We start from the raw sequence: 15,680 nt of genomic DNA, 5'->3' as shown, positions 1-15,680 counted from the left end.
TCTCTTCAGCCCTCACTTCCTTTTTTAAATTAGGTTATTTTTTAAATCAAAGCTGGCATGTTTGAAATATATACACATATGCATAAACATATTTATATATAATAATATCAATTAAAAAACCAGAACCTGTGCTTAGATTTAGAATTGGTTTTCCGGAACATTGTGCAGTGATAAGTTTAAGAAAACTAGCCATATTCTGTGTATCATAAAAATAGAAAGTGTTATTAACCTGGAAAAGAAAACCAGTGAGAAGCAGATGACTGTCATAGAGAAAGTTTCCTCAGAGGAATAAAAGTCTTGATATTTCATCAAAGCTGAATCCATTCCTCTTGCCTAAAATAAACTTTCAGGTAGCATGGATCCCAAGGGTCACTTTATTTTATATATATATAAACACATAGACCATATATATATATATATGTGGACTAGTAGGTTTAATCAAGAACCTTGTTGGAGTTGACTGTTTTTCACCTTAACCAATGCTAGACTTGGTGACATTGGTTTTTAGGGCTAAGTTTATTGAATGATAGTCTTTTTATTTTTGGAATTTTAATTCATGTATTTCAAGTATTTCCTTTGTATATTTGCCATGGTGAAAGCTCAATGTGTTCTTTGTAATCACAGGTGGAAGCCACAGAAATGGAGTCCTTGTATCTTAGTGCCTGAATCCATCAGGCAGGGACTAATGGGAATAAGTGAGCCTTGTGGGAAGGGGTTACAAACAAGAGGTAAGAGATTTTAAAATAATTTTGTTTTTATGTGTTGTTTAAAATCATGTTACTGTTTATATTGTGTTGCTTGTTATTACATTGGAGTAAGTTGTGATCATTGTGTAATAAATTATTTATGTTTATAATTAAGCTTACATTTTTATTAGTGTGAGTAAATATGATCTTTTAATTATATACATTCAGTGCACCCAAGACTAAAACAACATAAGCAAACACACCCATCTCAGTCGTAGCTGATGTCAATGCGGGTGAAGTAGATGCATGTTGGATGTCAGCCAAGGAATCTGGAGGATAGGTTAAAATTAGATCTGACAGTATGTGTTTTTTTTTTTATATTGCACTTCTTAGGTGCTAATTAAATATATGAATGAGAAGATAAGTGCATGAATTAACTAATTGTAGTGATCATATCTTACACATAGTTATTACATACCATGCTTACTATGCATTCAATATGGAATATGCATAGGAAGGAATGACTAGAACACACTATGAATAAGCTACTGGATATGACTAGAAGGGCTTTTGAGTCTCAGTGTCTGGAAAGGGTGAAAGATGTCTTAAAAACATTCAAATCATTATAAGACTGCTTACTTTCATGTTTCATCCCTAATCCAGGCACCAAAAAATATGAGGCTTGTCACAAAGTGTTTTATTATAACAATCTGACCACTTTGTGATTAAAGAGATGCATGTAGCAAAATTTTAAAGTCATTTTCAAGAGTAGGGAGCCCAGTAAATTTTACTTTGCATATATTAGGAGCAATCAGTAGCCTGAATCATAATATATTAACTTGGTAAGTAAACCAAAGTATGACAAAGTGCTTGGTAGAACTGGATTATGCTAGAGTATTGAAAGCTGAGGAGAAACACTGGCTGGAATTAGATAACTCTAAAGATTCCAGGTTCTGTGTGAAAAGGTAAGGATTAAATTTTCATTTTGTGCACTCAGGTCATGATTTTGCCTGTTCTTGTTGGAACCTGTTGGTATATTTTCTGAGGTCAAAATCAGAGAGGTTGTGGATGTTAGAAACAGGCAGAGGATGATAGAGATGAAGGGCTCAACTGAGACCAGGAAGATGAAATGAGAGTCTAAGTAGGGAGTCATGATATTATTAGTTTCTTTCATTATTTTGGTTCAGCTTGCTGTCTGGACAGCATTCATTCTCCATCTCCTTCTGCAAACACACGCTAAGATGGAAGATTTGTTTTATGTTTCTGTCTTATGGATAATGACATCTATGTGAACAAAAGATATCTTATAATTGGATAGTGTGGCAGTGTTGCCTACTAGACAACATGTTCACCCAACCACATGAAAAGCAGCTCAGGATTTAATCCCTTGGTATTAGATATTAGTGAAGAATTATGAATAAGTTGGTATTTGGAAAGCCTATAGTGTGAAACAAAACAAACATTGACTAGGAGAAAATAAACAGAAAAATCAACATAGGAAGTTAAATGCCAACATACTAGGAGTTAATATAAATATTAAAAACATGGAACCTAAATTCTAAATTTTCATTTTGAAAAACTGGAGGTCTCTCAATAGAAAGAGGTCAAAATGATTACAAGAAACCTATTTTAGTTCATCACTGTGTAACCTCAGAGCCCATAGGATATTGGCTGGTTTTCAACCTTCCACAGTAAATAAATAGCCTTTGTTCTGACCATAGGGCTTCTGAACATGAGCAGTGCAAAGTAAAAGGAAAACCAGAAAATTCTTCCAAGTGTTGAAGGAGAACTATCTTAAGCTACAAATCCATTTTACATTGTCACTCAAGTATCAAAGAAAATGAAAATATTTGCATAAAGTAAAATCCCCTAAAGTGTATCTTAAGTGCATCCTGCCTCCAGAAACATCTAGAAGTTATACTTCACAAAAGAGAACAAACCAAGAAAGTTGGTACTTCTATCAGGTATACAGGCCAGTCTCCTACTAAGGGAAACAAAATTCCAGGACCAAAGCATCCCACAAGCTAAGTGAGTAACTGATGTAGGTTGAATCAAGAGATTTCTAAGTTATCTGAAGGGAGGCTTTAAAATTTAAAAAAAAAAAAAATGAGCATAATAGATTGTCATGTTTTCATGTCACTTACCCTAGATTCAAAGAAAGACTGCAAATAAAATGTGAAGGAAAACCAAGAAATACACTTGGTTAGTGAAGGTGTTGCCCCAAAATATGCAGCATCTCTCCTATAAACAATATTCCATGCAAATAAAAACACTTAATTGGGCTAGAGAGATATTTGAGAGACTTGGCAGATTAAGTACTTGCCACACAAGCATGAGTACTGGAGTAAAAGCTGAATGCTATGGCAGGTCAGCTAACCTGGTGAGCAGAGCGGAGAAAAATAAGAGACCTGCCTCAAAGAAGGTATAAAGTTAGGACTGACGTGAGTTGTCCTCTAATATTCACATGCACATTATGGAACATTTGCGCCCATACTCCCATGCATAAACACACACATCATCTACACATACACACACCTGCACACAACATTACATTGCAAATGCAGCTACTCCTTCTTACTACTACCATGATAATTTGATGTACATTCTTATTCCAGGGAGGATCTTTTCTGTGAGGATTAGCTAAGGCTTGCATTGCTGACCCCCCATAAACCATTTGTGTGTATGTATATTCCATCCATTCAAAGAGAAGCCTATCTCACTGGAAAACTTCAATCTTGTCTTTGTAGTTCAGAGTATACCTAAACCCAGACCATATAGTTATAAGAAAGTCACTTATAAATTCTCATAAAATGTTTTTTTCTTTTGTTTTTCAATGCAAAGTTTTAGAATTGTAAGTGCTCTTGTGTTTGACAAATATAGTTCTACCTCATGCACCCCTTAAACACTGCACACCAGCTCTGTGACCAATTCTTCAAGCATGGGACTTCTAAAGTTTCTTTATTAGGCCTTAGGTACTATTATACCTTATATAACTGAAAGTAGAAAACTAGGTTTCTGTGAAATTTGATAGAAACTCCAAAGAGCACAGTGGTCTTTCTGGAATACTGCACTAGTTACTTGTCTTCTTGCTGGAAAAAATACCTGATAAAAGCCATTGAAGTAGGAAGGGTTTTTTTTTTTTTTTTTTTTTTTTTTTTTTGTCTGTTTGTTTTGGTTTTTCGAGGTAGGGTCTCACTCTGGTCCAGGCTGACCTGGAATTAACTCTGTCATCTCAGGGTGACCTTGAACTCATGGCAATCCTCCTACCTCTGCCTCCCGAGTGCTGGGATTATAGGCGTGCACCACCACACCCGGCTGTTTTGTAAATTGTAATTCAAGGGCTCAGTCCAGCAGTCAGGGAAGAAAGGGCAGGAGGAACATGAGGTGATCACATTTTATCCAAAGTGAGAAAGCAGAGTGATGAATGCTGGTCCTCAATTTCTTTTCATTTTTTTAAAATTTTTCAGTTATCATTTCTTTTAATAACAAGTTCCATGATTGTAAACAATATCCCATGGTAATGCCCTACCTCCCCCCACCTTCCCCTTTGAAATTCCATTCTCCATCATATCCCCTCCCCTTCTCAATCAGTCTCTCTTTTATTTTATGTCATGATCTTTTCCTCCTCTTATGATGGTCTTGTGTAGGTAGTGTCAGGCACTGTGGATATCATGGATATCCAGGCCATTTTGTGTCTGGAGGAGCATGTTGTAAGGAGTCCTATCCTTCCTTTGGCTCTTACCTTCTTTCCTCCACCTCTTCCACAATGGACCCTGAGCCTTGGAAGGTGTGACAGAGATATTGCAGTGCTGAGCACTCATCTGTCACTCTTCCCAGTACCATGATGGCTTCTGAGTCATCCCAAGGTCACTTCCATCTGAAAAGAGAAGGTTCTCTAACAAAAGTGAGAGTAGCATTAAGATATGGATATAAACAGTAAGAGAAGTACTTACTGGGCAGTTTGATGAGCAAAGTATATACATTTAGCCAGACAGCAGCAATTTTACCCCTAAGGCTCATGACTACCCCTGTTTTAGGCTTTCAGTATCAGGGATGTATTCTCTCCCATGGAGCGGGCCTCCAGTCCAATTAGAGGGCAATTGGTTTCCACCATGACAGACATGCCACTTTTGCAGCCGTTGGTTCATTTGGCCTGGCTGACCAAATATAAGGCTTGTGGTGTCCACTGTTGAGTATCTTCATTGGTGATTTCTCTCTCTTCTATTGAACTGCATGCAGAATGGCTTCTTCCAGCTTTCTTTCAGCTGGTCTACATGGAGGAGGTTATCAGTTCAGTTGCATCAGGATTTCTCAGTGGCCTTACAGACCAAGTTTGTGGAGTCCTCAGCAATAGGGCCTTACCATCTATTCCTGATGGGAAACAAAGGGCCTCAACAATGGCCCTTTTTTCATCATCCAGAACCCTCATTGGATGGGTCTACCCACATCAATTAACCCAATCTAGAAAATACACTGTGAGCATGCCTATAGATTGGTTTCCCCTATGATTCAACATTTTATCAATTTGTTAAGATTAACCATCATACATACTGGGAATTATCCTATGTTTTTGTTTACCTTTGCCTTTATGGATTTATATTTTATATTTTATTTTATATTTGTATTTTCCTTAAAAGTTAAGCCAGGCATAATGGTGCACACCTTTAATCCCAGAACTTGGGAGGCAGAGGTAGGTGAATTGCTGTGAGTTTGAGGCCACCCCGAGATTACATAGTGAATTCCAGGACAGCCTTGGCTAGATTGAGACCATACCTCAATAAACCAAAAAAAAGTTGTTTGTTTTTTCTCTTTTAAAAAACATATTATTATTACTTTATACATACAGTTTATATATTATTATTCCTTCATCCCAACTTCCATTACACTGGGGGCCCTCCTTAGTTGGGTTATGATAATCATTGTGGTGTTATGAAGACCTTAGTCAGTCCCTATTGGGTAGTGGAACCATTCCTCGGGGTATTCCTACCTACTCTGTGGCACCTACCATCTTTCTGTCCCCTCTTCCACATATTCCGTGAGCCATAGCAGGCACTTAGTAGTATGATTTAGTGTTGAGTTACTTGTAGTCTCTGGATTTCTGCATTCATAGGTTTTGATTATTCTAAATATCTGTCACCATTAACCTGGGGCTGGTTGTCAGGCTAGCAAAAGAACAGTATTCATGATGTATGTTCTATAATTTCTCCTGAGTCCTAGCAGATGTTGTGGAGGTGGAATGTCCCATGGTGGGCAGGCAACAATCTTCTTGCTTATCAATGGATCTAGGATCTCCTCAGTTTTCTCTAAAATCTGTAAAATAAAACAGATTCTCCAGCCAAGTCTGAGAGCCATTTAGGCTACAGGGGGAATACAATGTTGTTTAGGAGATTTTTGTTATGCCAGCCCACTGTTTTCTAGCCATGGAATTCTGACTATGTTTCCAGTACAAGATACGAGTCCCCAGTGAGCAGGCCTCATATCCAGTCAGAAAATGCTTGGCTACCTGGAGTCTACCTGCCACTTTTGCACGAGTGTGTGCATCTTATCTGGCTGGTTGATTTTATAGTCTTTAGCATCCCTGGCTTATTCATGCTAGTGGTCACTGTTGTCCTCTATCAGCTCCAATAGGGTTCTACAGCATGATGAGGGTTAGCCAGGAGGGAGCTAGTTTCCCTTTGGTTCCAGGAAGATATACCAGTGTGCTGTGACATCAGCCTGTGGTATCTTCAGCAAAAGGATCTGACCTTTTAGCTCTGACATTAGTCAAGATTTTGGCAATGGTCTACATTGTTTTGGAGACCTCATGTGTCTCCCTGTGCATCTCACTGCAGGGGGTAACCAAATTCTGGGACTCGGATTTTTTTTTTAATTAGATTTGCACTCAGTGAATACAGTCAAGTTGATACCATTGTTAGGCTCATCCATGTCCTACCCCCTTCCCCAGGCCCCTCCTTGTTGTGGTATATGGGTCATGCATTGTGGAGTTAGCCCACAGATATGGGTAGGAGAAATGTCTCTGCATATCATGACCCAATGAGTGGCTCTGACATTCTTTCCACTCCCTCTTCCACAAAATTTCCCTGAGCCATGTTGGGTTCATTTTTGGTCTGCTTCAGTGGTGTGGTGTTGGGGGCCTCTGGGTCTCTGGATATATTATTTGGTAGGAATTGATTATTCTCTGTGTTGATCTCCTTCACCATTGTGCTGGTACCCGGTTCACCAGGAAAACAGCACCCTTGCTTGTTTTGCCAATTATTCTTAGTTTCAGCTGGGGCCCTTTCAAGGTATGAAGAGGTGGTTCTGTCCTTAGGATCTGTGTCTATCTGAAAAAGAGAAGCATATTCTTCAACAGAGAGTAAAGTTGGCACCAGACAAATGGAATAACCCTTATTTTTTTTTATAGAGAATTTAATAGGTGTAGGCCCTCTTGTAACACATGGTTGGTGGTAAATTGATAATGGAGATCATGCTCATGTTTGGATATGGTTCTGACTTGTTTACCAGCTCCAGCTATGGGTTCAGTCCTCTGAGTGGATCAGTTAGCCAAATCAAGAGCAGTTGGTTTCCCATTATGGCTGTGCACCACTATTGCTCCTATGTGAGCATCACAACAGGTTATTTGCTGCTAAGTTGGTTAGACCATGAGTTGCTTGGACAGATATTGGTCACTTTCCCCCAGTTGCCCATGTAGCACCTTCTGGCACTAGACTGCCGACTGTCTGGGGACTGACTCTCTTTCAGATTCCCGACATGTCATTCCATTTTACATGTCAATTGCATCTGGTGTCTTCAGCAGTGGGTCTTACCACTAACGTATTGTGGGCCATCAATTACTCTGAGAGAAATCTGTCTTTCTTTTGGGAAAACTTATAGGTCTCTCTGAGAGAGGAGATAGAGAGAGAGAGGCTGTAGAAGATTAAGGTCAGTCTTCATCATACCCTCTCCAGTGTCTTGTGGCTCAGATGTTCCATCTAAGGGCCTGGTGAAGGTTCAACCATTTGGTCTGCCTTTTGCAATGTAGAATTTTATATTACCCTCGCTATTTGGGTCCAGATTTGTGTCTCCCACCCTCTCCCTTACTTCCCCTCCCTCCCCACACACCCTATTGTCTAGTCCTCAAGATGCTTGCTGGGTATGTCAGCATCTGGTGAAGATTCAGGTTAGATGTTGTAGATGAGTGAGACTATGCAGTGATTATATTTCTGTTCTTGGCTAAGTTCCTCAGAATAATGTGTTCCAGGTTCAACCATTTTTCCTCAAATTTCATTGTGTCATTTTTTCTTACTGCTGTGTAGAATTCCATAGTATAGATATACCATATCTTAGTTATCCATTCTTCTAGTAATGGACATCTGGGTTGATTCCAGCTCTTAGCTATTATGAAATGAGCCACTATGAACATGGTTGAGCAAATCTCTGCACTGTGGTTTAAAGGTTTTAGGGTACATGCACAGTAAGGGAATAACTGGGTCGGTTAATAACTCTATAGTCAGCTTTTTCAGGAGTTTCCATATTGCTTTCCAAAGTGGTTGTACCTTCTTACATACCCACCAACAGTGGATGAGGGTTCCTAATTCTACACATTCTTGCCAGCATTTATTTTCACTTGATTTTTTGAAGTTTGCTATACTTACTGGGGTAAGGTGGAATCTCTTAGTTGTTTTAATTTGCATTTCCCTGATGATTAGGGATGATGGACATTTTCTTAAGTGTGTGTTTGCCATTTGTATTTCTTCCTCTGTGAACTGCCTATCCAGGTCTTTGACCCATTTGTGAGTGGGTTGTTTGATTTTTTATAGCTTAAGTTTTTGAGTTCTTTGTAGAATCTAGAAATTAGGCCTCTGTCAGTTTGATAAGCAGCAAATAGTGTTTTTCCCCATTATGTGGGCAAGCTATTGACTTTGCTTATGGTATGCTTGTCTGTAAAGAAACTCTTCAGCTTCATGTGATCCCATAGGTTAAGTGACTGTTTAAGATCATGAGCTACTGGGTTTTGTTCAGGAATTCTTTTTCCAATCATATATATTGGAAAGTTCTTCCTATATTTTCTTCCAGTTGTTGCTGCATTTCTGGTCTTATATTGAGTTCTTTTTTCCATTTGGACTTGTGTGTAGTGCATGGCAAGATGTATGAATCAAGTTTCAATTTCCTGCATATGTTTATACACTTTGTCCAGCACCATTTGTTGAAGATGCTGTCTTTTTCCAGCCTATATTGTTATGGTCTTTGTCAAATATCAAGTAGCTATAGTTGCTTGACCCAAGTCTGGGTCCTCAAGTCTATTCCATTGGTCTATACTCCTGTTTTTATGCCAGTACTATGTTGTTTTTTATTACTATGGCTTTGTACTATAGCTTTAGATCAGGTGATGCCTCCAGAGGTATTTCTTTTGCTGAGGATATGCTTGGATATCCGAGGCCTTCCGCATTTCTACATGAAATTTGAGATCATTTTTTCTATCTCTGTGAAGAACAATGTTGGGATTTAAATTGGAATTGTGCTAAATATTGCCTTTGGTAGGATTGCCATCTTCACAATATTAATTTTGCCTATCCAAGAGCAGAGGAGGTCTTTCCATTTCCTCAAGTCCTCTTCAATTTCTTTTTTGAGTGTTTTTCTGTTTTTGTTGTATAGATCTTTCACTTCCTTGGTTAATGTTGTTCCAAGGTATTTTATTTATTTATTTATTTATTTATTTGTTTGTTTGTTTGTTTGTTATTGAAAATGGGACCATGTTCCTTATTTCTTTCTCTGTATCTTTGTCATTTACATATAGAAAAGCTACTGATTTTTGTGCATTGATTTTGTATTCTGCTACTTTGCTAAAGGAGTTAATCTCCTTTAAGAGCTTTGGGATGGATTCTCTTGGGTTTCTTATGTATACAATCATGTTGTCTGCAAATAGAACTAACTTAACTTCTTCCTTTCGAAATTGTATCCCTTTTATTTCTTTCTCCTGTTTTATTGCTTGAGCTATGACTTCCAGTACTATATTGAAGAGCAGAGGTGAGAGTGGACAACCCTGTCTTTTTCCTGTTCTCAATGGGAATGCCTCCACTCTCTCTCCATTAAATATTATGTGGGCCTTAGGAGCTTTGTATATTGCCTTTATTATGTTAAGGTATTAGCCAACCATGCCAATTCTCTCCAATGTTTTGATCATGAAGTATGTTATATTTTCTCAAAGGCCTTTTCTGCATCTATTGAAATACTTATGTGGTTTTTGTGTTTAACCTTGTTTATGTGGTGTAGTACATTGACAGATTTCTATATGTTGAACCACCCGTGCATTCCTTTGATGAATCCCATTTGATCAAGGTGGATAATGCTTTTAATTTGTTGTTGGATTTGGTTTGTGAGGATTTTGCTCAGGATCTTTGCATCTAAGTTCATCATGGAAATAGGCTGGTAGTTTTCTTTTCTTGTGGCATCTCTGCCTGATTTTGGAATTAGGGTGATGGAAGGAGTTGGGGAGCTTTCCCCATTCTCCAATTGTGTGGCACAGTTTGAGAAAGTTTGGTTTGAGTTCTTCCATGAAGGTTTGATAGAATTCAGCTGAGAAGCCATCTGGTCCTGGACTCTTCTTTTTTGGGGAGTTTTTTTTTTTTTATTACTTTTTCATGTCAATGAGTCTGATATATTTGTTTAGGAGATTGATCTGCTCTGAGTTTAGCTTTGATAGATGGTATGTGTCCAGGAATTTACCAATCTGCTCCACATTATCCAGTTTTGTTGAGTTGAGTTTTTTGAAATAAGTTCTGATGATTCTCCCAATTTTACTTATGTCTGTTGTGATCTTTCCTTTTTCATTTTGAATTTTGTGAATTTGAAGTATCTCTTTTTTTTTTTTTTGTCAAATTGGCCAGGGGTTTGTCAATCTTGTTTATTTTTTCAAAGAAGCAGCTCTTTGTTTTGTCAATTTTCTTAATTGTTGTCTTAGTTTCCAATTTATTAATTTCTGCTCTGATCTTAATTATTTCTTTCTTTTTGGAGCTTTCTGGGTTGAATTTTTCTTGCTTTTCTAGTGCCTTTATGTGTGTGGTTAGGTTATTGATTTGGGATCTCTCTAGCAGCAGTTAGTGCTATGAATTTTCACCTGATGACCACTTTCATTGTTTCCCATAAGTTTTGGTACAGTGGGTTCTCATCGTCATTCATTTCTAGAAATTTCCCAACTTCTTTTTTTTATTTTTTCCACTATCCGCTTATTGTTTAAAAGTGTGCTGTTCAGTTTCCAGGTGTTGATGGGGTTCTTGGTGGGACTTTTGTTGCTAATTTCTAGCAATATAGCATTTTGATATGATATCATGCAGGGAATTATGTAAATCTTCCTAAATATATGGAGACAGGCTTTGTGGCCCAGTATATGATCTATTTTAGAGACTGTTCTATGTGCTGCTGAGAAGAATGTGTAGTCTGTGTATTTGGGATGGAATGTTCTGTAGATGTCTGTTAGGTCTAAGTGATCTATGGTTTTGTTGAGCAGTTTTACTTCCCTATTGAGTTTCTGTTTGGATGATCTAATAGTGATAATAGTATATTGAAATCCCCAACTATGATTGTGTTGGTGGTTATTTATGTTTTATTGTCAAGTAAGTTTTGCTTTATGAACTGTTGTGCCCTGTGTTTGGTGAATACAAATTTATGATTGTAATATCCTCTTAATGGATTGTTCCCTTGATAAGTAGGAAGTGGCCTTCTTTGTCTTTTTTGATTAATTTTGGATTGAAGTCTATTTTATCTGATATTAATATAGCTACACCTGCTTGTTTCTTATTCCTGTTTGCTTGGAATATTGTTTACCACCCCTTTACCCTGAGGATGTGTCTGTCTTTAGTGGTGAGATGGGTTTCTTGAAGACAACAGATTGAGGGGTCTAATTTTCTGATCCATCCTGTTATGACTTGTATCTTGGTGGGTGAATTAAGACCATTAATATTTAGGGTATTGACTGTGAGGTTTGATTTGATATCTGCCATATTGTGTTGGTATATGTGGTTTGGTGTTTTCATGGACCTTGATGTTTTTTGTGCCTTCTCTGAGTTTGGTTATTGTGATATGCTTCTTGTAGGCATTTGAGTTTGATTATTTGATTCTTCTGGGTGGAGAATTTCCTGAAATACTCTCTGTAGGTTTGGTTCTGTGTTCATATAATTGTTAAGCTGAGTTTTGTCATGGAAAGTTTTTCCTTCACCATCTATTATGAAGGATTCTTTTGCTAGGTAGAGTACTTTGGGTTGGAAGTCATAGGTTCTTAGACTTTGCAGTGTTTCATTCCAGGCCCTTCTGGCTTTCAGGGTTTCCATTGAGAAGTCTGAAGTAATTCTGATGGGGTTACCTTTAAAAGTGATGTGCTATTTTTCCCTAGCTGATTTTAGGATTTTCTGTTTGGTGTTAATGTTTAGAATCTTAATGACAAAATGTCTTGGAGAGTTTCTCCTTTGGTACGACCTGTTTGGAGTTCTGTTAGCTTCTTGTATCTTGATGAGCCTTTCTTTTGAGAGAGTAGGAAAACTTTCTTTGATCATTTTGTTAAATTCTCCATGTCTTTGGTCTGAATTTCTTCTTCTTCTGGTATTCTAATCATCCTGATATTAGGATGTTTAAGGGTATCACACAATTCCCTCATGTTCTGTTCACAGAAATTTCTGAACTTATTGAAACTTTTGAACTCTTGAACTGTTTCTTCCATCTTATCTTCCAGATTGGAGTTTTTATCCTCCACATGGCTGACTCTATTCTTGAGAGCTTTAAGAGAGTTTTGGACTTGTTCAATTAAGTTTGCATTTTCTACTATTTTTCTATGTATAGTTTCCATACCTCTGTCAAACTCCCTTTTCACATCATTTTCTGATTTTCTTGATGCTTCTTAGAATTCATCCTTGTATTTCTTTATGTCTTCATTTAGCCTCACCAGCTGATTTTTGAGATACCCTTTTTCTTCTCACTCTCCTTCATGTCTTTGAATTCCTTCCATTTTCTTATCTATTAGGTCTAATCTAGTGATGGTAGCATCCACACTATTATCGGCCCTTTGTTGCTTTTCCACAAGTTCTACCAACAGCTTGGTCAGGGTTGCATTGCTCATAGCCTCCTTTTGGTGTTCTGATCCTAATGACTCTTGTATGTTTTGTTTAGAGATGTTCATTGTAGGACTGGGTGATCTAACTGGATTTTCTTGCATTTGATATGTCATGTTATTTCTTTTGTGCTGTGGTCTGCCCATCACAGTATATGGGCAGGGAGAGTAGGACTGTGGTCTCCATGGGTGGAGGAAGTGATGCCTCTTGGGGGAGCTGGCCTGGACTAGTGGACAGGAAGAAGATGGGCTGAGTGGTCTTGAGCTAACATGTAGGTGGGTGGATCTGCCTGAGCTCAAACAAAGTGGGAAGCTGAAGCAGCCTGAGGCAGATGCCAAGCAGTCTGAACTTTGGCTCTCACTTGCCAATGCCGCCAGAGCTCCTGTCTGGCAGGGACACCAAAGTTGCCTGAGCTCTCATGCAGTGATGCACCAAAGCTGCCTGTGCTCCTGTTCAGAGGGATGCTGAAGCACCAAGCACCAAAGCAGCCTAAACTCATGCATGGCAGAACACGGAGACCCAGAAGCAGTCTGAGCTCGTCAGTAACAGGGCACTTATAGTCAGCCAGCATGGCAGATAGGGAGGGTCTTGCACCTGAGCTGGCACATGCAGACAGATAGAGTGAGCCTGAGCTTGCATGGGCAGGTGGAATGGGCATGGGCTGGCCTGTGAATGGGTGGTGGCTGGACCAGTAAGTGGGCAAATGAGCAGAGCAGGCTAAGCTTGCACAAGTGGGGATCACCTGCACTTGTGTGGTGGGAAAATGGACCAAAGGAACCTGTGCTCCAGCAGGCCAGCCAGGCAGAGCCTGCCCAAGGTCATGCATTGACAGGGGTAGCAGAGCGATCATCCCTGAGTAGTGAGGCAAGTGTCGCTATGTTGGCTTGGATCCCATTTCCTACAGTAAATGTGGGAGTATCCTGAAGCTGGGACTGTGGGAGATTTGGGGGACTGGTGGGCTACCCACTAGTGAGGGAATCAGAGATTCCCTTTGCCCCCCCCCGTACCCTCCCATTGGAAATCTATTAGAGATTGAGCTCTCCTAAAAGACCCAGTGAACCCTTAATGCCTTGCCTTTTTTTTCCAGGGATGTGCAGCACAGTTAGGCAGTTGCCATCTTGGCTGGAAGACTGGGACTTGGATTTACCAGCAGAGTCTATGGTTGTTAAATTAAGCTTTTCCCACCTTCTGTATAAATTGTTCCCTCTACCCCTTAATTGGTGGTTCTATCCTATAGAATGATAGTCAGAATAAGGTTTTCCAATTTTAACACTGTTTTAATTTTTGTATAATTCCCTGCCCACCATCCCCACCCCCTATCAATCCAATACCCTTCTACCTCTAACATTTTATCTCTCCCTCTCCTTTCTTCCCACCCCACTTTTGGTCTTTCCTGGCCTCACTCTAGTATTATGCCCATATTCTTGGTATTAGTTGCCATTTGCACTTGTCTTCATTTGATCTTTGTTAGGAACCTCATATGAGAGAATGTATTCAGTGTTTGTCTTTCTGTGTCTGTATGACCTCACATAGAATGATTTTTTTTTCCAATTCCATCCACTCTCTTGCATGTTTCATTATTTCATTTTTCCTTACTGCTGTGTAGAATTCCACTGTGTATATGTACCACACCTTCAGTATCTGTTTATCAGTTGATGGGCATCTGGACTAATTCCAGTTCCTAATTGTGAATACAGCTGTAACAAACATGGTTGAGCAAGTCTCTTTGTAGTAAAGAGTGGAGTCCTTAGGGTATATGCTCAGAAGTTGTATAGTTGAGTCAAATGATAGGTCTATTTTCAGGAGTCTCCATGCTGATTTCCATAGTGATTTTACCAGTTTGCACTCTCACCAGCAGTAGGAAAATGTTCCTCTTTCTTCACAGCCTTGCCAATAATTTTTGTTATCTGACTTTTGTTGTATGAAATCCTGACTGGAATGAGATGAAATCTCAGTCGCTTTTACTTGCATTTCTTCTTCTTCTTCTTCTTCTTTTTTTTTTTTTTTGTTTTTGAATGCTTTCTTTTTTTTTAATTAGTTTTGTACTCAGTGAGTACAGTCAAGTTGGTACCATTGTTAGCCTCCTCCCTGTCCTCCCCGTTTCCCCTGGCCCCTCCTTGTTGAGGTATATGAGTCATAAATTGTGGAGTTAGCCCTCAGTTACAGGTAAGAGGTAATGTCTCTGCATATAGTAACCCAATGTGTGGCTCTGGCATTCTTTCTGCTCCTTCTTCCGCAAAATTTTTCTGAGCCATGTTGGGCTCATTTTAGGTCTGCTTCACTGATGAGATGTTGGGAGCCTTTGTGTCTCTGGATATCTGATTTGGTAGAAGTTGATTGTTCTCTGTGTCTATCTCCTTCACCTTGTGCTGGTACCAGGTTCACCAAGAAAACAGCACCATTTCTTGTTTCGCTAATTATTCTTAATTTCAGCTGGCACCCTTTTGAGGTATGATGGAGTGGTTCTCTCCTTAGGATCTGTGTCTATCTGAAAAAGAGAGAAGCAGATTCTGCAACAAGAGTAAAGTTAGCACCAGATAAATGGGATAACTTTTATTTTTTTTAGAGAGAATTTAATAGGTATAGGTCCTCTTGTAGCCAATGATTGGTAGTAGCTTGATAATGGAGAGTGGGCTCATTTTTGGATATGGTTCTGACTTGTTTCCCAGCTCCAGCTATGGGTTGTGTTCCACTGAGTGCATCAGTTAGCCAAATCAAGAGCAGTTTTTTCCCACCATGGCTATGCTCCTCTATTGCACTTGTGTGAGCATCCTGACAGGTTATTTGCTGTAAGTAGTTTAGAGTTTCTTGGACAGATATTGCTCATTTTCCTCCAGTCACTCATGTAGCACCTTCTGGCACTAGATGCGCTGACTGTCTGGGGACTGACTCTCTTAAGGCTTCCAGCCATGTC

General features: G+C 39.0%; 1 protein-coding gene across 6 annotated transcripts in view; it reads left to right on the top strand.

The window, feature by feature from the left end:
- The window catches only part of Thsd7b (thrombospondin type 1 domain containing 7B), a 797,324-nt gene that overhangs the window by 396,386 nt on the left and 385,258 nt on the right, over positions 1 to 15,680 (top strand). For all 6 annotated transcript variants that reach the window (XM_045150956.1, XM_045150957.1, XM_045150953.1 and 3 more), the window contains one exon: positions 625 to 728. In XM_045150956.1, the coding sequence (XP_045006891.1) occupies positions 625 to 728 (104 nt within the window). The remainder of the gene's footprint in view (positions 1 to 624; positions 729 to 15,680) is intronic.

This window comes from Jaculus jaculus, chromosome 5, assembly GCF_020740685.1.
Source record: "Jaculus jaculus isolate mJacJac1 chromosome 5, mJacJac1.mat.Y.cur, whole genome shotgun sequence".
In the NCBI taxonomy this organism is placed as follows: domain Eukaryota; kingdom Metazoa; phylum Chordata; class Mammalia; order Rodentia; family Dipodidae; genus Jaculus; species Jaculus jaculus.
The sequence above is the reverse complement of the archived record's forward strand: the minus strand, read 5'-3'. Positions and strand labels throughout refer to the sequence as shown.